Source organism: Enhydra lutris, unplaced genomic scaffold (assembly GCF_002288905.1).
Source record: "Enhydra lutris kenyoni isolate GAN:26980312 unplaced genomic scaffold, ASM228890v2 scaffoldscaffold2, whole genome shotgun sequence".
Lineage (NCBI taxonomy): Eukaryota > Metazoa > Chordata > Mammalia > Carnivora > Mustelidae > Enhydra > Enhydra lutris.
Window position 1 is genome coordinate 45,895,659 of NW_019154086.1, and position 24,621 is coordinate 45,920,279.

Below are 24,621 nucleotides of genomic sequence, written 5' to 3' on the forward strand. Positions count from 1 at the left end.
ATTCTCTACAATAATTCTCTCCAGTATACCTTCTGCTCCCCTCTCTCTTTCTTCTTCTTCTGGAATCTCCATTATTCTAATGTTGTTTTGTCTTATGGTGTCACTTATCTCTCAAATTCTCCCCTCGTGGTCCAGTAGCTGTTTGTCTCTCTTTTGCTCAGCTTCCTTATTGTCTGTCATTTGGTCTTCTATATCACTAATTCTTTCTTCTGCCTCATTTATCCTAGCAGTAAGAGCCTCCATTTTTTATTGCACCTCATTAATAGCTTTTTTGATTTCAACTTGATTAGATTTTAGTTCTTTTATTTCTCCAGAAAGGGCTTTTGTCTCTCCAAAGAGGGTTTCTCTTATATCTTCCATGCATTTTTTGAGCCTGGCTAGAACCTTGAGAATCATCATTCTGAACTCTATATCTGACATATTACCAATGTCTGTATTGATTAGGTCCCTAGCCTTTGGTACTGCCTCTTGTTCTTTTTTTTTGTGGTGAGTTTTTCCGCCTTGTCATTTTGTCCAGATAAGAGTATATGAAGGAGCAAATAAAATACTGAAAGGGAGGCAAAGACCCCAGGAAAATGCGCTTTAACCAAATCAGAAGAGACCCCAAATTGTGGGAGGGAGAAAGGGGATAAAAAGAAGTTCAGAAAAAAAAATTAAAAAAAGAAAACAAATAAAGGAAAAATATTAAAAAAAATATATATATTAGATAAACTAGTAAAAAATGTTAAAAAAGAAAAGGGTAAAAGTTAAAAAAAATTTAGCAGAAGAAAAAAAAATAAAATTAAAAAAAAATTAAATTAACCGCAAGACTAAAGAATCATGGGGAGAAAGCCATGAGTTCCGTGCTTTGCTTTCTCCTCCACTGGAATTCTGCTGCTCTCCTTGGTAGGTGAACTTTGTCTTGGCTGGATTTCTTGTTGATCTTCTGGGGGAGAGACCTGTTGTAGTGATTCTTAAGTGTCTTTGCCTGAGGCGGAATTGCACCGCCCTTACCAGGGGCCGGGCTAAGTAATCTGCTCAGGTTTGCTTTCAGGAGCTTTTGTCCCTTGAACGCTTTCCGTAGAGTTCCGGAGGATGGGAATGAAGATGGCGGCCTCCCAGTCTCTGGCCCGGAGGAGCCAAGAGCTCGGGGCCCCACTCCTCAGTGCGCCCTCAGAGAAAAGGGCCCAATCACTCCCATCTCCCTGGCCTCTGGCCGCACTCTGAGCTCACCCAGGCTGCGACCAGTTCAAGGTAACTCCGAGCTGAGAGCTCACTCCTCGGCTCTGTCTCTGTAGCCGGCTTCCCCGTTCTAATACCTGCGAGCTCTGCGACACTCAGACACCCCTGATCCTTCTGTGACCCTGCGGGCCTAGGGCCCCGCTGGCCCCGTGTGGGCTTCACCCCGGTTTAGCCTCTGGAGCGATGTCCCTCAGCGGAACAGACTTTTAAAAGTCCTGATTTTGTGCTCCGTTGCTCCGCCGTTTTCTGGGAGCCGGCCCCTCCCCCCACAGTCTATCTTCCCATCGCTTTGGATGCACTTCTCCGGCAGTCCTACCTTTCAGAAAGTGGTCGATTTTCAGTTTCTGGAATTGCTGTTCTTCTCTTCGATCTCCCGTTGGATTTGTAGGTGTTTGCAATGGTTTGATAAGCTATCTAGCTGATCTCCTGCCACCTGATGTAGTCTCAGCCTGCTACCTCTCCGCCATCTTGACTCCTCCCCCTCCATCTGCATTCTTATAGTAGGTGGCAGGATAAAGTTTTTATTCTTTTATTTATTTATTTATTTTTTACTATGTCTGACAAACTTTAAAACTCAAAGCTGGCTTTCTATGAAAGACTTTTTCTTTTTAAGATTTTGCTTACTAAGAAGTAAATTTTAAACTATATATATTTCAGCATTGATTGAGATAAGTACAGATAGTATTAAATGAAATCATACACCCCAGATTTTAGGTACTTAATGTGTAGGGGAGTTTCCCTTATGGTTTAATACTGACTTCACTAAAAATATGTTTCTAATCAGAATATAACCTTCTCCCTTGACTCTCTCCCTTTTATTTTAAAAGACTTTATCTTGAACTTCTTGTGTTTGCTAAAGAAGGTCATAGTAGATATGTTACATTTCATATGTTAGAATACAAATTATCCACTTAGAGTAATATTATTTTACTTCTTTTCTTTAAGTGCTAAAAATCCTATAAGTAGTTGAATGATTCGTTTGTTATTGGGTTTGTTTTCATGTGTGTAGAATTGATATAGAAATATCAAACATCATTAAATGTATTTTCCTAAAATGTCTTTTTTTAATAGCTATTACAGAATTTCTGCCGAGTGCTGCACTTTTTTACTAGAAATAAACGATTTTTAACAGTCAGTTTGTTCAGTTTCACAAACCAGCATGTTTCTTTGAGATTGGCCTGGATTTTACAGAACTTGGTTGAGGTAAGGAAAGATTGTGTGTGTATGTGTGGTATGTGTGTGTGTGTGTGTGTGGACTATAGGGAAGAAAAAGTAAAGGAATAACAATAGTGCTTTGATTATTTGAGGGAAAATTAAGTGTTCACTACATATTGGGATGGAATACAGGAATCTTTACTCTATTTTTTTTTTTGAAGTTTTTATTGTAAGTCATAATACATATAGGAAAACAGACAAAACAAAAATTTACCACTCATTGATTGTGGAGCAAACATCTGTGTAACACTGCTTGAATCAAGAAATAGAACATTGTGATACTGTGTATCCCATTTTCTTTCAACTTTTACTTTTTTACTTAGGTGTTTTTTTCCTCAACACTGTAGTTTTACCTGAATTTTTAAAAAATTTGTATTAATGTGTAAATTAATTTTCTTATATTTTCATTGCTATTTAGTGTTCAGTATATGATTTTATCACTATCCATTTATCCATTCTGTTCGTGTGCATTTGAGTTATCTCTATTTTGGGGCTATTATGAATAATGCTGTCTTTGGAGTATATATAAAAGCATTTCTGCTGTATTTATATATGGGAATGGGGCTTCTAGGGCATGAATGGGTATGTATATCTCTCTTCACTTTTAGTGGATAATGTCCAAAATTTTCCCACAGTTTTTGATAATTTATTTACCTACCAGCAATCAATGAGAGGACTTCATATTTCATGTACCATCATAATTGGTATTATCAGTGTTTTTTTTTTAAATTTTAGCCACTTTAGTAGTTAAATAATGATCTCTCCTTGTGATTTTATTTTATTTATTTTAAGATTTTTTATTTATTTGAGAGAGAGAATAGAGAGCATGAGAGGGTAGTGGGTCAGAGGGAGAAGCAGACTCCCTGCTAAGCAGGGAGTCCCATGTGGGACTTGATCCTCCAGGATCATGACTGAGCCAAAGGTAGTTGCTTAACCAGCGGAGCCACCCAGGTGCCCTGTTTCTCCCATTTTTCTAGGCACAAGGATTACTTCAACCCAGGTTAATGATTGAGGTGATTCAAAACAGCTTCATTTCCTGTGAGAGCCTGTCTTTCTAGTTTACCCTTACTTACAGGGTAGAGCTATTTGGAGTCTTAACCCAAAGCAAGTTTGGGAAGCCCTAATATGGACTCTGTTTTTGAATAGGTCTACTACCCATCAGAGGACCTGACTCTCAAATGTTTTTTTTTTTTTTTTTTTAATATTTTATTTGTTTATTTGACAGACAGAGATCACAAGTAGGCAGAGAGGCAGGCAGAGAGAGAGGAGGAAGCAGGCTCCCTGCTGAGCAGAGAGCTCGATGTGGGGCTCAATCCCAGAACCCTGGGATCATGACCTGAGCCGAAGGCAGAGGCTTTAACCCACTGAGCCACCCAGGTGCCCCTCAAATGTTTTTTGAAGGAACAGATGAGCTTACTACTTGTCAGGCATTGTTGCTGCTTACTGAAATGCAGATTAATCTTTCTCTGATCTGGAACAAATTTTAGAATCGCAGTTTCTAAATTTAAAAAGAATTTGAAATAAAGTAATATTACTTTAAGCACTCCATATTTAAGTGGTATAAAACCTGAATGGAATCTATATATATATAGGATCTATATATATATAGATTATAATCTATATATATAAATATTTGTTATAAATAATCTACAAATGACTTCTTTTTTGGAGCTTATGTCACATGTTTTCATTTTATTGATCCTTTCCGCTGTTGAAATATAATTCACCCTTAAATGTATTCATTTGCTATTCTTTTTATCTCATTTATTTAGGAGACATGTTTTAAGCATATGCTATATGCCAGGAACCCTCCTAGGCGTTGGACTTACCAATGTAGTCCTGCTCTTAAGGAGCTGAGGATCTAACAGGGAACTAATGATGTGAGATAAGGGTTAGAAGATTTCTGTAGAGTGCTGACTTGGCCAAAGCCAGGAACTGCTAGTCTTGAAGGACAAATAAGAGTTGGCCAGGTGGTGAAGTATGATAAAGGGCATGGTTTCCACTATGTTAGTAATACTTCAGGGCACCTGGCTGGCTCAGTCAGTAGAGCATGCCACTTTTAATCTTGGGTCATGAGTTTGCACCCCACATTGAGTATAGAGCCTATTTAAAATAAAAAAAGATATCTCAACAATCATTTCATTGTCTCTGTTGGCTAATATAAAGAGGTTGTGATACTTTTGTTTCCTTTGGTATGCTTTATGCTAAGGATTACCACATTTTTCTTTAACATGCCAGATAGTCATAATTTAGACTTGGAAGGCCATAAGGTTTCTGTCACAACTACTCTGCCATTGTAGTGCGAATACAGCCATAAATAACACAGAAACAGGTGAGCATGGCTGCATTCCAGTGCCATTTTATCTATGGACCCTGAAATTTGAATTTCATATACTTTTTCATATGTCACAAAGTATTCTTTTTAAAAAAACAATTATACAATTTAAAAACCATTCTTAATTGCTGTACAGAAATAGGCAGTGAGTTGGATTTGAACTGTAATCATAGTATACCATCCTGTTTTAGACTTTGTGTAGACATATTCATATGTCTAAGCTAAAAATATGTATATTTACTTTGTTTTTTCATCACAAAAGTAACACATGCTTCTTATAAAATTAAATCCCTTTTTACCTTACAGTAATTGCTTAGAACTGTTTGGGGTATATTTTAGAAATACTTTCTTTATATATATTCATTCTTATCAAGAAATGGGATTATATTGTATTTACTGATTGGCACTTAATCATACACTTCATAATTTAGCCTTTTAAAAAAAAGATTTTATTTATTTATTTGACTGAACGAGAGAGAGATCATAAGTAGGCAGAGAGGCAGGCAGAGCAAGAGGGAGAAGCAGGCTCCCCGCTGAGCAGAGAGCCCAGTGTGTGGCTTGATCCCAGGACCCTGAGATCATGACCTGAGCTGAAGGCAGAGGCTTAACCCACTGAGCCACCCAGGCACCCCTAATTTAGCCTTTTTGAGTCAGTTTTGTGACGTTGTGTTTTCTAGGTGCAAAATGCAGTTGAAGAAGATAATTGCTGCTTTGGGACTGTTGATACCTGGTTGTTACATAAGCTCACAAAAGGTAAAGATGATCTGATAGATCTATTTCAAGTAACTGAAATTTGATTGATAGAAATGATTCACCTAAAAAAGTGGAGGTTACTTTTTTTCCCCTTCCCCTATCCCAGACATACTGCTCCTTGGTACTGGAGTAACTACATGTTATAGTAAAGGTAGATAAATTTTAGATTTGTAAGGTGAGAGTGATTTTTAAATTGTGATGAGACCTCAAACACAAGATGGAGGAACAGTTTTAATTTCAAAAGTGGTAAAGACTCGAGTAGGGTAACAAATTTGTCCTTTGCATCTGGGTAACTATAGGCAATCATATTACACCTTTGAACCCCTTTCCTTATCCTTAAACTGGGATCAGAATGCCTTGGTGGCAGTCAGTTAAGCTCTAACTCTTGGTTTTGGCTCAGGTCATGATCTCAGGGTCATGAGTTAGAGCCCTGAGGTCAGTCTTTACCTGCGTGGGGAGTCTGCTTGAGATTCTCTCCCTCTGTTCCTGCCCCAATTCGAGTGCTCTCTCTCTCTCTCTTTCTTTCAAATAAATAAATCTTTAAAAGAAATAACAAAATAAACTGGGAATCACGATGTGACAATGTATATGAAAGAGATTTTGTAAACTATAAAAGTTCAAAAAGATTAAGTGGGAAATTGCTTTGGAGACTTTGCACTGGAAATATACATTTTGGAATGAATTTGAGGCCAGACAGAGGTCTAGATTATAAACTAGGGATAGAGGGATAGCTGTTGATTGATACTACTTGATAATATAATATCTTCAATGTGAATTCAGGTTCTGAATTTGCCACGGATTTTTCAAATGCCAGTGCAACTGGACTATTTGACCCTTTTAAGGTAAAGTTTTTTTTTTTTCCTTTTGAATCACAATTTTTGTATAATTTAGTTTGGATTCTGATGACATATTTTTATGCTCAGATGCACTGGAGTAGGATCCTTACTTCCCTGCTTTCAATACCACTGTCTATCCTGCCTCCTGTGAGGGATACAAGGTAATAATGAACATCAGTTATAGAAACTAGCAAAACTGTCCCTGAATTCATTTTGCCTTAGTGGGGAAAGCATTTTGTTATTTGTTATTTGAGGTGCTTGTATGTTCATTATATAACTTTTTGGTCTACAAATCAATTTGCTGAATTTGAGAATTAATGTTTCTAGAGCTGTGACTGACTTTTTAATCAATTTTGTTTGAAGCCACAATTTTGGATCAGTGGATGAAGAGATATTTGGTGTGCCTATACCAATAGTGGCCTTGGTAAGTAGAAAACTTGAGGGATTCTCCATGCATAGTATAAACTAAATAATATATATATGGATAGTTGGGATTATATTTAAGAGCATTAGAGGTCCTTGCAGAATAAAATTAAAGTGTTTTTTTTCTTTTTAAGTTAATGTGCCCTGGATATAATCAGGAGTATTTTCTGTATTCTGGTAAGGGGACCCACTGGGCCAGTCTTCTGACATGAAAGCACTTTCTGATCTTTTCTGACTTTTTTATATATATTGTTTTTCAGAAAACTGTTAAATTTTTTTTAATGTTGTATTCTGAATAATATGTGGCTTATATTTGATAACTCTGAGACAAAAAACAAAGGATAGGGCCATTGCTTAGTTTGTATTTGATACAGTATAACCAAACAGTGACAAGGCAACTTAAAATAAATAAAATGTTGTATTTGTATTTTATAAAATCCTTAGCCAACATAGACCAGTAGAGAAACTATAGAAGAGTGAAAAATAAATTATTTCAGGTTTTTGAGGTTCTTTCTTGATTGTACTCTTTCTGTCTGGATGAAAGATCTAGAACTTAGAGAATTTCAAGGATTTGCCCCCTGGTTGAGGGGCTCTGCGGAAACTCCAACCTTGACTTTGGTTTCCTGTAATAGCTTACGCAGGAAATATAGACCATCTTTCCCAGGTGGATGATTGCCATAGTAGATGGAGGAATCAGGTGAGAGAAGGGGAGTTTATTTCCAAGTTATAAATTCCTGGTCATTTTGAGAGGGTCAGTCTTAATCAACTTCCTGGTAGGCTCAGGTTTAGATAAAGGTATTGCTGGAACAGTCGAAGTTTAGTGACAAAGTGTTCTTTAGGTGAGTTTTGGTCCTTAAAATATTACTATACGTTGTTAAAATGGTAAGAGGGGCACCTGGCTGGCTCAGTTGGTGGAGCATGCAGCTCTTGATCTTGGGATTGTAAATCCGAGCCCCATGTTGGGTGTAGAGATTACTTAAAAATGAAATCTTGAAAAAGAGAGAGAGAGAGAGAGAGGGTGAAAGAAAACAATAGGCCTAAAATGGCAGCCTAAACCAAGACTTAATACCTTCCCTAACTGCAGTTTCAATCCCCCAGAAATGTAACCCTTACCTGTCAATGCGGAACTTTTCCATCAGCACTAGGAAAGTTTCTGATAGGCCCTTTTCTTTCCCCTTAGGGCAGCCTTACCTAATACAATGGATTTTTTTTTGCTAATAATTTCATTTTTTCCTTTTCTGGGGCACCTGGGTGGTTTGGTCGGTAAAGTGACCAATTCTTAATCTCAGCTCAGGTCTTGATTTCAGGGTCATGAGTTCAAGCCCCACGTTGGGCTTTATGATGGGGGTGGAGCCTACTTAAAAAAAAAAAAGACTTTCCTTTTCTGTAGCTCTTTGGTGCTCCCCATAATTGCTAGATGGGATGCCGTCTAATTCATGAATTGATTAATAAAGCTAGTTAGATCTTTAAAATTTACTCAGTTGAGGGTGCCTGGGTGACTCAGTCAGTGAAGTGTCTGCCTTCTGCTCAGGTCATGATCCCAGGGTCCGGGGATCGAGTCCCTCATTGGACTCACTGCTCAGCAGGAAGTCTGCTTCTCCCTCTGCCTCTCCCCCACCCTGTGTTTATGCTCTCTGGCTCTCTCTGTCATTCTCTCTAAAATAAATAAATAAAATCTTTAAAAAAAGAAAAGAAAATTTCCTTGGTTGAATTATTGTTATTTAACAGATTTGGTGGCAGGCAGCAACAAGATCCAAAGCGAACTTCCAGCAGCATCTGGGGACCATGAGAAACACAGGCATGGTACCCCATGAACCCTTTGAATTCATGTGTTTCTTGCTGTTCCTGAGGGCTATGGGCAAGTTCGCTTTTGGTTCAGAGCTCCACTCTTAGTACATTCAAGCTCCCCCAGTGTAATTGGCCTTCCTTTACAGCCTAAACTGCCAGATGGTTATGCCCAGAGCTGGCAGTTTTGCCTAGAGTCCAGCTGAGCTGGGAAAAATGTCTGCCCAAAGGCAAATCCCTAGCCTTTCAGGCCATAATTCCCCTGAAATTGCTGGAAAACCCCAGCAAGATTCCACAAGAATTGTCTGTGGTGAGCGCAGGGCCTTCTCTTGGCCGGGACACAGTAACATCTCTTGGTTGTCGCTTATACATTAAGGTGCGCATATTTGTCTTGTTTTGTGTAGATAAAGGCTATCACTAACAGGGATCTCAGAGACCAAAAAACTGGAAAAATTGGTGGGCACAGGGTGAGCATTTGAAGGCTATTAGAGCACTTACCACCTCAAGAAAATGGGTTAGATTGATACAAGTTCGCCACCAACCTCAAGAAAACCTCTATATGATGAGGTACTCTGTAAAACATGCAAGATCCCCGGCCCAGTAGCCCATCCCTTTTAGGTATTAGTTTGGCTCTAAGAACTCAAGCCTTAGCTAATGGAATCCTTAAATTATAAAGAGTCAAAGCATGCCACCTTCCAGTGCATCTGTTTATTTTATGTCTAAGAACTGTAGTTCTAGAAGTTGTAGGTATCTTGCAAAAATGGCAAAATCTTACCAAGCTTGTTTAGTGTCCTGGGGAACTTGGCTCATTAACTGTCAGGTCAAGGGTCCCCAAATAAGTCCAGACAGAAATATGAGTTGCACCCCATTTGTAGCTAGATGCAGCTGGACAGAAATATAGGTTAACTCTATTTGTGCTGAGAATCCTACCAAACTGCTCCAGCCTTCCAGAGAATTACAACCTAGAAATACAGTGGTCATTATGGGGACTGTTCCAATTCGATAAAATCATTTAAGAAGTGCACTTGAAAGGAAGGATTCCCAAATTAAACAGAATGGGAAACCTTTTTTCATTGGCAAACAGAAGCCTCTAAAAGGTTTCAGAATTCCCATATTGCTTCATTAAAAGACTCATTGCGAAAGGCTAGTGAAAAAGGGAGAAGAGGTGCCCAAAACAAAAGACTGTAAGACCAACGTAGTTCCTGTTGCTCCCCTTTATCCTCCTTGGAGTACTCGTTCTACTAATCCTTTGTCTGAATTTTTTTCCACTCTGAAAAGACTACACAACCATAAACAAAACTCCACCACATTGGCCTCACATACACCCCTGTATTTACTTCATAGGAGGACCCCATATGGGCCCGTCCCAGAGTCATTGAAACGGAGGGATTTTCTGGTGAAACTGCTACGTTATTCCCTCAAACAGCAAAGGAGAAAGTCTGGTAGATACCAGAGCCTACAGAGGGGATCCTGGAAAAACTTCCAGCAAAGGGTGAAAATTCTTACCTGAACCAGTTCTTTCCAAATCTCTGTCTGTAGTGCGCAGTCTAGAGAGGAAAATAAAATTTCACGTTGTCACTTCCTTTCCAAATCCAGATTCACTGACCATTGATCCTTTCTCCCCCAGTAGTGCCTTCTCGTTTCTCTAGTTTTACGTGACGGGGCTTGTCTTTCTGTCCGCATGGGACATGCAGATTTTGGTTCTGTGGCTATCATTTGGAGTGACTTTAGATCTTGGGAAGGTAATATCCTTTGCATCCTCTTTGGGGACCTTTCTTACACCCATGGGTTGTTATTCTGTACCACCAGAAATATTTAAAATTAGAACCATGTCCCCAGGGGAAAAAGAAGGAAACTGAGAATAACAGAGTTGAGTAGGTAGATCAACCTATAATGTCATTTAAGTTGCAACCCAGTTCCTGGAGGAAGTGAAGCAATTGTCCTTATCCTGCAATATTTATAAAACTAGAAATATAGCTGTAGAGGCAATTCAGAGTTTACCTATTTCTTTACCAATCCCAAAACTTCCCCTGTTTATCTCAAACAGATTGTAAATTTTTAGCTCTAGGAAAGTCCTTCCTGAAGGAACTTGCATTCTTTCCCTGTCCCATGAAGTTTACATCTTATCAAGTCTTAGAAATGTAAACAAAGCCCACAATCTCCAGATACTGAGAGAAAAAAGGGAAAGAAGACTTTTTAAAAATACAAACCTGCAAAGGAGCTCTTTTCCCAAACTCTAGCATTACCTCCTTAAGATTAATCCTAGGGACAAATACAAATCTTAAAAAATCTTATCTGCAAATATTAGTAACTATAGGATCTTTGTGTGCATCTGTCTGTCTCTCTTTCTCTATGTATATATTAAGTGTGAGATATTTTTCTACCTCTGGATGGTATTGCTAAAATTAATTTGTAAAAGAGCTCTGTTTACTTGGTTTAAAGGCAAACACCGGTAAGGATTAGATATCCTAAAACTCTCAGAAAGAAACCAAACCAAATATTTTCTCAAGCTCACAAAATCTGGGTAAATATTTGATATGAAAGCTACTTTAAGGTTGTTGGTTTAATTAACATAGACATATCTTAGGGTACCTGGGTGGTGCCATTAAGCAGCCAACTCTTGGTTTCAGCTTAGGTTGTGATCTCTGAGTTGTGGGACTGAGACCCTCATTGGGTTCTGTGCTCCATGTGAAGTCTGCTTAAAATTCTCTCTCCCTCTCCCCCTGCCCCTCCCGCTTGTGCACGTGCACACGCACATTCTCTCGCTCTCTCTAAAATAAACAGATCTTTAAAGAATATTAAAGTAGACATGCCTTTACAGTTATCAGCATTAAAATTAAAAGTTTTATTCTGCCTTAATTCACTTAAAGTCGAATAAGGTAATATAATTTCTTTTACAGATCAAAAAAAAAAAATAGCTTGGCAGGGGGCACCTGGGTGGCTCAGTCATTTAGGCATCCAACTCTTGATCTCAGCTGAGGTCATGATCTTGGGGTCATGAGATCAAGTCTCACATTAGGCTCTGCACTCAGGGGAGAGTCTGCTCAAGATTCTCTTTCTCTCTCCCTCTGCCCCTCCCCTACGCTCTCTATCAAATAAGTAAATTTAAAAAAAATAACTTGGAAGAATGACTGACTTTATCTGATGTCTCATGAAGTTCTTATGGGTAATACAAGCATAATTATTAAGAACAAGTAAATAGATATAAATAAAATAAAAAATTTAGGTAATCTTTTAAATGGTCTCCCAAATCTTTTTGGTAACCTAACACCCTAAAGTTTTTCTTCATTTTAAAAAATTTATTTATTTGACAGAGAGAGGCAGTGAGAGAGGGAACACAAGCAGGGGGAGTGGAGGAGGGAGAAGCAGGCCTCCTGCTGAGTAGGGAGCCCAATGTGGGACTTGATCCACAGGACCCTGGGATCATGACCTGAGCCAAAGGCAGTTGCTTAAGGAGTGAGCCACTCAGGTACCCCACCCTAAAGTTTTTCTCTAAGTTAGGTTAAGTAATGAATTAAGTTGAATTCATTAAATATCTATATCATTTGTAAATAAGTTGAAATACTAAAATATCAATTACTAAACATAGGTTTGTTTATCTTGTGGTGCCTGGCTGGCGTAGTGGAGCATGTGATTCTGATCTCACGGTTGTAAGTTCAAGCCCCACACTGGGTGTAGAGATTACTTAAAAGTATCTTAAAAAAAAAAAAAAAAAGAAATATCTACTCATGGCTTCTTGTTACAGAAAAACTGTAATATATTTTGGATATGTTAGTGCTACATTGGAAAATTAAAAACATAATGCTTCTAAAAATTATAAAATGTATTTATAAATTTGCCAGTCTAAAGAATGCTGGTATAACTGACGTTTCCATTTGCTTAACACTACCAGAAATAATAAGGGAAACATCTCCATATGCAAGGGAAGTAAAATATATGTTTTTGATTTTTAAAAAAAGTATGAGGATGGAGATATATTCCTTGAGGAAAAAACAGTTGTAGAAAGAAAGGAATCTCTGGCAAGGAATTGTGTATGTGGTCAGGACTGACTAAAGATTGGAACAGGTAAGTTTTAGTATCAAAACTAAGCCAGTGCAAAATGAGAATTTGTTTTTTTCTCTGCTTTGAGGATGAAGTTTGTTTGTTTGTTTGGACTTTTCATTGGCTTAAGTGTTTTTGACCTGGAGCATACCAAAGAATTTGCTAAACTATTTAAGCTTATGTGATATGTTAAATTACATCAGAAGCATTATCAAATACAAAAGACCTTATTTATGTTGTAAGATTTTGACACGTGTACATAAAGTCCATTCTGCTTCTGAAAAAAAAAAAAAAAGCCCCTCATTGCCACACTTTTGCCATCCTGATGTCCTGTAACATGGCAACGGTCTGCTGCTGAATCAGAGGAATAAAGGTGGGTAAATACTGGCTGTCAGTTAAATGAATAGTTGGGGCTATGGGAAAACTAAGATGGCTGCTTAGTTTTTCCCAGTTCCCTGGTAAACCCTATTTTTCAGTTTTTAAATTCCTTCACTAACCATAGGGCATTCAAGATGACCCAAAATTATGAATAGACATTGGTGGGGAGACTTCTGTAATATTGTAAAAATAATCTACCAGCAATTCCTGACTTGTCAGGTCATCCTGGGAAAACTGATTTTGTTCCCAGAGCCTCAGACCTACCCCTCTGGACCCTTTGAATACCTGCAGCTGGACTTCATTCCAGCTGCTAGTTACTAGGGGTTACCCGTATGTTCTTGTTATTCATTGTATGTTTTGTGGATGGGTCGAAGCCTTTCCCTGCTGCAAGACTGTGATGCCCTCACAGTAGCAAGGAAACTATTAGAAAACGTGTTTCCCATTTGGGGCATACCTTCCACAATCTCCAGTGATCAAGACATCCACTTCACTGGGCAAATCATATGAACCTTAATGAAAACCTTGCAGAACTTCTTGGAATTCTATCAGAAACTTGTATACTGAGCTGGGATAATTAGGTATTCTGGAAACATTAGCTGAAGAAGATGGCCCTTGAGCCCCACTGGAAGAGGAATCTTACCAAATGCTCCTGATCACTGACACTGCTGCAAAACTAGAAGGGATGGAGCCTTGAGTACATATCTCACAGCTTGCAAAGGTTCCACCTCCAACCAGGTCTTCTAGAGATGCTGGAGACACCTCCAAATCAAATTGATGAGGAAAAGAAGTAGCTGATGTGGGACGGAATGCTTCTCCCCAAGATGATGAATCAAGACTAAACTTTAACTAAATGTACAACCCTTTCTCCTTCTCCTTTCTTTTATTCTGGCATTAGCCTGGAAAGTTAATGCTATCATCTGTTTCTCCACAGGCCATTGCTTCAGGGTCTTTGGAATTTAGAATAACCTTTTAGTTCAGGCTAGGAAAAAATCTAACTGAACCCCTAATTTTTCACAAGCAAAATAAGACAACTCTTTGGGCGACTCCCTTGAAGTTACGTTGTTGAGCTAGAAAGGACCTGCCAGGAGGTTTTCATGATTCAGGAATTCACTCCTCTTGGTAGGTCCCTACTTCCCTGGTTAGGGGTAAATGTAAATGAGCCTATGATCAATCAGGAAATTCCCCTCAGTTCTTGAAATTACTGCAGAATCTGCTGCTAAAGCAGCAGAGGCCCAACAGCCATCCTTAGATTCTTTAGCCAAGGCTGTTCTTGATAGTAGTCTAGCCCTCGATTATTTTTTAGCCCAGCAAGGGGGAATCTCTGCTCTGGTCAGCACCACCTGCTGTATTTGGACTAACCCTTCTGGGGATTTCGAAACTTAATTACATACACTATAGAGTATTATGCCTCCATCAGAAAGGATGAATACCCAACTTTTGTAGCAACGTGGATGGGACTGGAAGAGATTATGCTGAGTGAAATAAGTCAAGCAGAGAGAGTCAATCATATGGTTTCACTTATTTGTGGAGCATAACAAATAGCATGGAGGACATGGGGAGTTAGGAGAAGGGAGTTGGGGGAAATTGGAAGGGGAGGTGAACAATGAGAGACTATGGACTCTGAAAAACAATCTGAAGGGTTTGAAGAGGTGGGGGGTGGGAGGTTGGGGGAACCAGGTGGTGGGTATTAGAGAGGGCATGGATTACATGGAGCACTGGGTGTGGTACAAAAACAATGAATACTGTTATGCTGAAAATTAAAAAAAAATGATTAAAAAAAATTAAAAAAAAAAAAGATCACTGAGCAAGGTGCTTGGCTTAAGAGAGTAACGTCTTCAGCGGGGTCTTTCTTTGACTTATTTGATTTTAATTGTTTTGGGTCTTGGGAACCATGGCTTTGAAGTGCGCTCCAAATACGGGGAATTATCCTGTTTATAGTTATCATAATAATCTTTCTGGTACATTGTATTCTCTCAAAAGCTTTACATGCATGTTAGCTGCCAAGCACCAAGCAAATGATCTCCCTAAGACGGAAACATTAGAAAAGGAATGAAGAAGACAACTGACTAAAAATTGTAAACCTGAAGTTATAACCTGTGAATATCACAGAAATTAAGCAAAAAACCATCATGACCTGTGAATACCACACAGAGGATCAGTAACAGCTGTGAGAACTCTGGAGTGGTGATGGAGAATGCTGCTAATGCTTTAAATTTTGATCGCATCTCTCAGTTAACTGAGAGTCTGATCAAAAGAGAGGAAATTGTTAATAAGAAAAACACAGGCCTAAGGTGGCAGCTCCAAGCCAGTAAACCAGGACTTAATAGCTAACCCACCTGTAGTTTCAGCTCCCCAGAAATGTAACCCTTACCCAGTCAACATGGGAATTTCTGGGTCAGCGTTGGGAAATTTAATGATAGACCCCTTCTGTCCACCTTAGGAGGGCAACTGTTCCCAAAACAATGGGTTCTTTGCTAATAGTTTCCTTTTTTCTCGTGTTCTTGTTCTACTTTTAAAAACTTTCCTTTTCTTTAGCCCTTTGGAGCTCACCTCTGCTAGAATGGATGCATCAATTAATAAAGCCAAATAGAGCTTTAAAATTTACTCTGTTGAACATTGTTACTTGACAATTTACATTTAATTATTTTAACAAAATGTTATAATTTTTCTTTTAACAAAAATTTATAGTTGGGAATGTGTACTTTTGACCTATATCTCTTTATATTAAGCATACACCTATCACTCTTATTAAAAGAGAAATTTGTGAGGTCAGTTATTTTGAATGAATGAATGAATGAAACCACTTTTAAGTTGAAAAATCTTTGTTTTTTTCTGGATAATTTTTATCCTGACCTTTATTTCTCAGATTTTTCCTGTGATATTTAAAAGTCATAAAGTAGATTGCCTACTAAAAATTCCTGAGGCATATTGGTTACCACATAATGTTAGTCCTGAAGAGACTTCTAGCTTATTGTTGCTCTTTGTTCTTTCCAGGGCTTTTTTTTTTTTCCTTAAGGAAAAGGAGAAAAGAAAATAAGATGTTGACCCATGAGAATACAATATAGGAGACAGTGGGATACAGTGAAATGGGCCACTGCTCATGCCCAGCCATCTTATATTTGAATATTTTTGGCAGGTCGCCGATCAGCAGTCAGCCATGTTTGGAGAGTGCTGCTTCCACACAGGAGATGTGAAACTAACTATGGGAACTGGGACATTTTTGGATATTAATACTGGAAACAACCTTCAACATAGTGTTGGAGGTAAATAGTTAGAATTTATCCTTTTTATTGATAAAATATCACTTCATATTTAACTTTTGTGACACTTTTCCCATTTTTATATTGAGTACTTTCTAACATATTTTTCACTGTTATTCTTAGAGACAGTTAATTTCTATTTTCCTGTTTTCCTTAAAAGCATAAAAAATGAGACAGATATTTTTTTTTTTAAAGGTTTTATTTATTTATTTGACAGAGAGAAATCACAAGTAGGCAGAGAGGCAGGCAGAGAGAGGGGGGGAAGCAGGCTTCCCGCTGAGCAGAAAGCCCAATGTGGGGCTCCATCCCAGGACCCTGAGATCACGACCTGAGCTGAAGGCAGAGGCCTAACCCACTGAGCCACCCAGGCGCCCAGAGACAGATATTATAGAAAACTCAGTATTAGGGTATTTTGGTCAGTTTACTAAATATTTACCTGTAATACCTATAATATTTGCCTAAAGAATTTTTCTAGGCGTCTAACTTTTCTCTTATGAGTTAGCAGTTCTTTTTGTGATTTTTTTGGGGGGTGGTAATTCTCAATTAATATTCTATACATATTTAATGACTGTTTCCAAGAAATTGGTTTCCCTGATGGAAGACATCCTAGGATATGTAAACCAAGAAATTTAGATTGTGGAACTATACCCTAGGAGGCCTGTGGGCTCTTAATCTGGGCTGTGGTCTCTTAACATGGTTACAAAGAGGAAGTTTTAAAATATTTTTCTTACCTTCAGTCCCGCCTCAAGCTCTTCCTTTCCCCCTAACTTGGAAAATGGAAGATAGAAAATTTCATCATGGTATTAGGTTGTTTCTATTTAGGAGCCTTCACAAATAAATAAAATAGTGTAGTTGGCTCTGTTTGTGTGTTTTTAGAGACATAGATATGCCTGTGGCTACTAAAAGCTAATGTTTATTGTTCATATTAAATACCAGGCACACACTAAGTTTTTTATGCTTTAATTCAGTTTATTCTCATAGGAGCTGTCTGAGGCAGACCATTTTACAGTTGAGGAGACTGAGGCTATGAGGTTAGAAACTTGTGAGATCACGGACTTCAGAGCCACTTTGCTATTTTTTTAAGATAATCCAATTGTTAGTCAAAATTGTAGATGTCTCTGTAATGAATTATCTGTTTATTACATTTGACTTATATTGTTTTTTTGTTTTTAAGGGTTTTATCCTCTAATTGGGTGGAAGATTGGCCAAGAAGTTGTATGCTTAGCTGAAAGCAATGCAGGAGACACTGGTACTATCATAAATTGGGCTCAAGAATTAGGTAAGTCATCTTTTAAACATTTCCCAGGCCCGAATTAAAGAATTCAAGCACGCCGTAGGACTGACGATGAGTAGGGAATGAATGGATTGTTCAGTTGAGACATAAAAGGACCTATGCTAGAAGAAAATATAGGATATTTTTTTTATGACACTGGGATGGCAAAAGGCTAGGCATTAAGGTCAGATACCATAAAGAAAAAAGCAATAAATTTAAGTGTATAAATTATTAGAATGTGTAAGGAGAGAGCTGCCATGAGCAAAGTTAAAAGACAAGTTGGTAAGAACGATTTGTAGCATACGTCAGAAAAATTAATAAAGATGACTAAAGAATTGGGGTGTCTGGGTGGCTCAGTCAGTTAAGTGTCTGCCTTCAGCTCGGGTCATAGTCCTGGTGTCGAGCCCCACATCCATCGGGTTCCATGCTCAGTGGGGAGTCTGCTTCTTCCTCTCCTTCTGCCCCTCCCCCTGCTCCTGCTCTCTGTTTCTCTCACTCTCAATTCCAATTAAATAAGTAAGATTTTTAAAAAAGATAACTAAAGAATGAATAAAGGGCAGAAGTATAGACAGCTATCATATCAAATGACTATTAAAAATGACTATTCTTAATAATCATGGCTCAGTCAGTTAAGCCTCTGCCTTCAGCTCAGGTCATTATCCGGGGGTCCTGGTATCGAACCCCACATTGGGCTCCCTGCTTCTTCCTCTCTGCCTCTCCCCTGGCTCTTGCATGTGCATGCTCTCTCTCAAATTAATAAAATCTTAAAAGAAGTATATACATAAAAATTATGTCTCCACGGGGCGCCTGGGTGGCTCAGTGGGTTAAGCCGCTGCCTTTGGCTCGGGTCATGATCTCAGAGTCCTGGGATCGAGCCCCGCATCAGGCTCTCTACTCAGCAGGGAGCCTGCTTCCTCATCTCTCTCTGCCTGCCTCTCTGCCTGCTTGTGATCTCTCTGTCAAATAAATAAATAAAATCTTAAAAAAAAAAAATTATGTCTCCTGCCATTGGCAGAGATTAAGTAGTTTGATGATGTTCAGCACTGATGGAAATATAGAGAAAAAAACTGTTCTTGTTTTCCTTTGCAATGAACATTAACTAGTATGACCTTTCTGGAGGACAAGCAGGCAATATGTTTCAATTTATAGAGTGCAGACCCTTTGCCCTCAGTTCTATTCTTTTTTTTTTCTTTTTAAGAAAACAGTGATACAGGTATGCAAAGATGTGTACATGCTTAAGTGTTTAATACAGTGATTAGAAATAAGTTCCTGTCTAAAGTAAAGCATAGAGTAAGTAAACGTCAGTATATCCATACAGTGGGACATTGTACAGTCACATATAATGGCATAGTTGTAGATCTTACTGATGTAAAACACTGTCTATGAGAAATTAAGGAGGTAGTTGCAGGACAGTCTATATAAATCTTTCTTGCTTGTATTTTACAACTTTATTGAGCTATAATCCACATACCGTATAATTTGCCTACTTAAAGTGTAAAATTCAGTGTTCTTTCATATTGTCTTGGGGCTACACAACCATCACCATAATCTATCTCCTTTTAGAACATTTTTATTCCCCCTAAAAGGTACCCCTATAGGCATTGGCATTCTTGTTCTACGCACCAGCCCTAAGCTACCATGGATCTACTTTCTGTCTCTATGGATTTGCCTATTCTGGACATTTCATATGGATGCAATTAAATAATGCATGGTGACTTGTAACTGCCTTCTTTCACTCAGCATAGTGTTGCAAGGATCACCCATGTTGTGGTGTGTGTCAGTGTTTCATTTCTTTTTACTGCTGAATAATAATCCATTATATGGCTGCAGCACAATTTATTTATTCATTCATCAGACAATGGACATTTGGTTTGTTCCCACTTTTTGGCTTTTGTAAATAATGAATAGCCTATATATTATATAGCCATATTTCATGCAGAAGGTGTGAAATGTTACATACCAAAGAATTGACAGTGGGTATCTCTGATTAAATTATGGAGCAGGCTGTAATTTTCTACTTTGCTAATTTGAACTAAGCTGAGTTGTTTAAAGAAAAAGCCAATTTTGTTGGCAGAAAACATAAAACTCTAGGAAGAAAATGCCAGTCCATCTCCTTTCTTCCTTTCTTTCTCCTTCTCCATGAGCCTGCACCTGCATTATAAGCATAAGATTACTTGTTTATAAGTTATTATTATAAAAGTTTATTTCAAATTTTTTTTTGTCACTTAGAAGTCTCTTCTTTATTTTTTTTAGATTTATTTATTTATTTGAGAGAGAGAGAGAGAGAGAGTGCGTGCACACATGTGGGGGAGGGGTAGAGGAAGAGGGGGTGAGAGAGAATCTCAAGCAGACCTCCACACTGAGCATGAAGCCCAAGAGGGTGCTTGATCTCAGGACCCTGAGATCATGACCTGAGCCTAAATCAAGAGTCGGATGCCCAACCAGCTGAACCACCCAGATGCCCCAGAAGCCTCTTCTTTAAATGTTCCTCTTTTAACTTTTTTTGGACATCTATCTTGATTATCAGAAATAGAAAATGGGGATGCCTGGGTGGCTCAGTTGGTAAGTGACTGCCTTCAGCTCAGGTCATGGTCCCAGGACTGAGTCCCACATTGGGCTCCTTGCTCAGCAGGAATCAGGCTTCTCTGGCTGCCCTATTTCATGTTTGTGCTCTTTCTCTCTCTCTCTCTGACAAATAAATAAATAAAATCTTAAAAAAAAAAAAAAGAAATAGAAAGTTACATATTTTTTCTCCTTAGTTGTACCTTCTATTAATTTTACTCTTTCCCAGAAAATGCAAAGAAAATGCAGAAAAACTTCACATTCATCAGTTAAAAAAATAATTCTCAAGTTCTGTGTGACATCATATTCACGTTCTCTGTAGGAATCTTTGCTTTGCTGGCTTGAGTCTCATTCACTGTGATTCTCAAATGATGAAAACTCTTTTCTGGGAGATGGGGCTAAATGGTCCTACCTAGAAAAGCGATGTGATTTCTGGTAGAGGCACAAGGTCTCCTGAAGGCCAGTCCCATCTCTAGCAAGGAAATGGGACTGTTGTTCTGACTGGAGGGAGAAAGAATTCAGAGTTGAATTACTTACTTTAAAATTTTAGTCATTGGTAAAGCTAAACATCTGTGTCTGTCTGAAATTCACACAAAAAGTTGACATTTATTTGAATATATTTCTTTCTGTTTTGAGAAATCATTTAGTGGGTATACTGAAAAAAATTAATCATGTTCGGGAGAAACACAGTGTGTAAGAGCCTAAGTAGCCCTGACATTTCCTTGAATGTGTGAGCTGAACTTTATATCTTTGTGTAGCGTCCTGAGCATCTCCAGTCTGGATGATGGCTTCCTTCCACTCCGTTAGTGGATTGAACACCTCAGCTCAGGTGTAAAAGCTGTTTTAAACAAGTTTCGTCTTGATTTTGGATTTATTTTCTAAGTCTTTTTCACACAGGCCAGTTCTTCCTTTTTTCCCCCTTAGCCTACTGTTAACTGGCACATTTGGTCTCCCACATGGTCATCTCTTTTCTTTTTGATTTAGTCCATTTCTCCTCCTCTTCACTCTTTGTTCTATTTTGCTGTCTTAATCTTAAATTTTTTCTGTCTTCCAGCTTGTATTGAGTTAACAAGTAATTGAGCACTCACAGCGTGCCTGGAACTAACTGTACATGCTAGGGTGACATGAGTGAATGACACAGAAACCCGCTGCCCTCACAGCAGTTACAGTCTAACACAAAAGACATGGGGGGGGGGGGGGTCTTTTTTTTTTTTTTCCTCTCCCTCTTTTTTTTTTAAGATTTTATTTATTTAAGAGAGAGACAGAGATAGCTAGAGAGAGCACGGCGGGGCATGGGTGGGCGAGGAGCAGGAGAAGCAGGCTACCCGCCAAGCAGAGAGCCAGACACAGGGTTCAATCCCAGGACCCTGAGATCATGACCTGAGCTGAAAGCAGATGCTTATCTACTGAGCCACCCAGGAGTCCCAGGAACGACATGTTGTCAATGGAAAAAATTGAAAAAATATATTAGTGTTAAGTCCCAGGAAAGAGAAGTAGTTGTAGGATCAGTGATCCCTTTTTAAAAAAATTTATTTATTTATTTATTGTAAGCAAAGATAATAGAAATTTATTAAGTGAAAATAGAGAAAAAGCTCTCCAGAGAGAGGGGTCCGGACAGGCCTAGGAGGGCCTTTAGGGTTGGTCTTTTATAGAAAGCCAACCAAGGAACTTAAATCCTTTTAACATCTCTATCGATATCACCACTGAGCAAGGACTAGTGATAACACTTTCAATGGCCCACCTCCACTAGGGTCTCATTATTCTTTGTTAGCCACAGGTTTTATCATAAAAGACACCCACCCCCCACACCTAACAGGATGGTCCAGTTTGTTCCCTTACCTCTGGTTTCCCCACTTCTCCACATTTTCAGGATTTCTGTGACCTGATCGCAGAGCCCCCTATCTATCTCTCCCTACCTAGTCCTGCCTATCCCTTACTCATTCCTCTCCCTGTAATAGTAAACTTACCTGCCGTTAGAGAATGGGTTGTTGGCCACTCTGGCTGCTTCCTGCTGAAATGGGGTGGTGGGCTGTATGGCAGTTAGAATCTATTCAGGGGTTGGTCCAGGGGATCGTGGTGTGGCTCCAGGGGGTCATGACGGGCAGCAAGGGGTACATGCCTCAGCACATGCAAAAGGATGAACATTTCTTAGGCTCCAAATTGTGATCACATTCCTTAAGTAAGATCCTCAGTTACCAATTTTGTCAAATAGATCAGTGGATATCTTGATCTTAATTGATCACAAATGTCCCCTATTAATTGGGATACCTTGCAGGAATTAACTGTAATGTTAAAACACATGTGAAGTTTTCGCACCCCAAGTGGTGTAGCAATAGTGGCGCAGTTCTTGGGAAGTGCTTCTCTGACTTCATTTAATTCTTGGCTTGAGTGCATCCAGTGCCTGCGTATCATTTAGAGTCCTGCTGAGCAAGCATCCTGTTTTGCTTATTTTATATTGCAGTCCTAAGTAAATCCTAGAAACCCCATGATGAGCTTTGAGACTCTTTTTACCAGGAGGGCTGCTGTATGCTTGGTTAGAGCCTTTGTTTGCTACTGTATGTCAGTAGAGGTGGCTTCTTGGATAAAAGACTATGAGGGATGAAACCTTCAAAACACCCTTTTTGTTTGAGGTCCAGCCTTAATAATATCCTAATTACAAGGAGTCACTGGCAAATGGGAGAAGACTTGTCTCAGGAAATAAGAGCACCCCCAGGTGTATCATCCTGTCTAATCATAAAGTGGGGCCATCCATTATCCCCATCTGGTACCCTCTGGCTTTTAAAGAGTGATCTTGTCATCCCAGCCACATAGAATTGGCCAAGGTGATAGGTGAGTTATACACTTACTTGGGAATCTATCCCATTTCCCAGTTGTTCAAATAACCATATGCCCATGGGGTCCTGTTATTCCACAGAATAACAAGCAAGGAGATTGTCTATACATGAGCTGTTGTGGCAGTTTCTCTGGAGTTTACCTCAAGTTGTCTAGCTTAGGCAAACAACAGTCAAAGACAATCAGAACTAAAATTTAACATCAGCAAAGGTGTGTTATTGAAACATAATTTCTCTCTATAATAACCCTCATTCCCAGAGATAGCCGAAGAAGACTAACTTATTTAAAAACAAGTCCAGGGGCGCCTGGGTGGCTCAGTGGGTTAAGCCTCTGCCTTCGGCTCAGGTATGGTCTCAGGGTCCTGGGATCGAGCCTCACATCGGGCTCTCTGCTCAGCAGAGAGCCTGCTTCCCTTCCTCTCTCTCTCTGCCTGCCTCTCTGCCTACTTGTGATCTCTGTCTGTCAAATAACTAAATAAAATCTTAAAAAAAAATTATAAAAACAAGTCCAGTTTTAACAAACAGCATAATTATTTACATAAGCTCAGCAAGAATGATCATATAGGTCTTTTAGATTCTGCTTTGTTGGAACTTTTTTTTTTTTTAGATTTTATTTATTTATTTGACAGAGATCACAAGTAGGCAGAGAGGCAGGCAAAGAGAGAGAGGAAGGGAAGCAGGCTCCCTGCTGAGCAGAGAGCCTCATGCGGGGCTCTATCCCAGGACCCTGGGATCATGACCTGAGCTGAAGGCAGAGGCTTTAACCCAGTGAGCTACGCAGGCACCCCTGTTGGAACTTTTATAAGGAATCTCTAGGTTGAACTTTTAGTTACCTCTGCAGGCCAGATGCCAAGCCCAGTGCTTGCCCTCAGACATGCCTGCAATACTGTAGATGTGGGTGGATTCCTCTTCACAAGGTCCCCAAAGTATCCTGTGGTTCCTGTACCCTTCAGTGGAAGCGAACCCAGGTTTTGGCACCAAAACGTTGCAGGAGAGCTAAGTTCTTGTCTCACAGAGTAAAAAAATGAATCTTGCAAAGGAGAGTGAGTAAAGCAATAGAAGTTTATTAAGTGAAGATACAGAAAAAGCTCTCAAGAGTGAGAGGGGTCCGGACAGGTTTGCCCTCAATGATCCCTTTTTAAAGGGAGAGCTTTGTCCAGTCTGGAGAATCAGGAGGCTTCTTTCAAGAATGATGTTAGCTGTTCCTGAAGGGATAATAAGAGTGGTTCCATAGGGAAGCCTGAATGGCTTAGTTGATTAAGCATCGGACTCTTTTTTTTTTTTTAAAGATTTTATTTATTTATTTATTTGACAGACAGAGATCACAAGTAGGCTGAGAGGCAGGCAGAGAGAGAAAGAGGAGGAAGCAGGCTCCCTGCTGAGCAGAGAGCCCGAAGGCATCGGACTCTTGATTGACTCAGGTCCTGATCCCAGGGTTGCGGTATCAAGCCTCACTTTGGGCTCTGTCTGCTGGAGATGCTGTCTCTCTCTCTCTCTCTCTCTCTCTCTCTCCCACTCTGCCCCTCTCTCTGCTTGCTCTCTCTCTCTCAAATAAATAAAGCTTTAAAAAAAAAAAAAAAAAGAATGGTTGCATAGGTGAGATTGGCTGTTTAAGTTAGGGGGCAGTCCAGCCAGGAGGAAGGAGGACTGGTGAGGGAGGTCCAAGCAGGGAGAAGCATGACCTATTTAAGGGACTTCAGGAATGCCC

The 24,621-nt window shown here is 39.2% G+C and overlaps 1 protein-coding gene across 1 annotated transcript in view; it reads left to right on the forward strand.

The window, feature by feature from the left end:
* The window catches only part of LOC111149812 (glycerol kinase 5 (putative)), a 72,327-nt gene that overhangs the window by 24,492 nt on the left and 23,214 nt on the right, over positions 1-24,621 (forward strand). Inside the window, exons 5-11 of the mRNA XM_022507102.1 lie at positions 2,293-2,424; positions 5,449-5,524; positions 6,305-6,366; positions 6,448-6,521; positions 6,724-6,784; positions 16,124-16,250; positions 17,422-17,526. Of these exons, the coding sequence (XP_022362810.1) occupies positions 2,293-2,424; positions 5,449-5,524; positions 6,305-6,366; positions 6,448-6,521; positions 6,724-6,784; positions 16,124-16,250; positions 17,422-17,526 (637 nt within the window). The remainder of the gene's footprint in view (positions 1-2,292; positions 2,425-5,448; positions 5,525-6,304; positions 6,367-6,447; positions 6,522-6,723; positions 6,785-16,123; positions 16,251-17,421; positions 17,527-24,621) is intronic.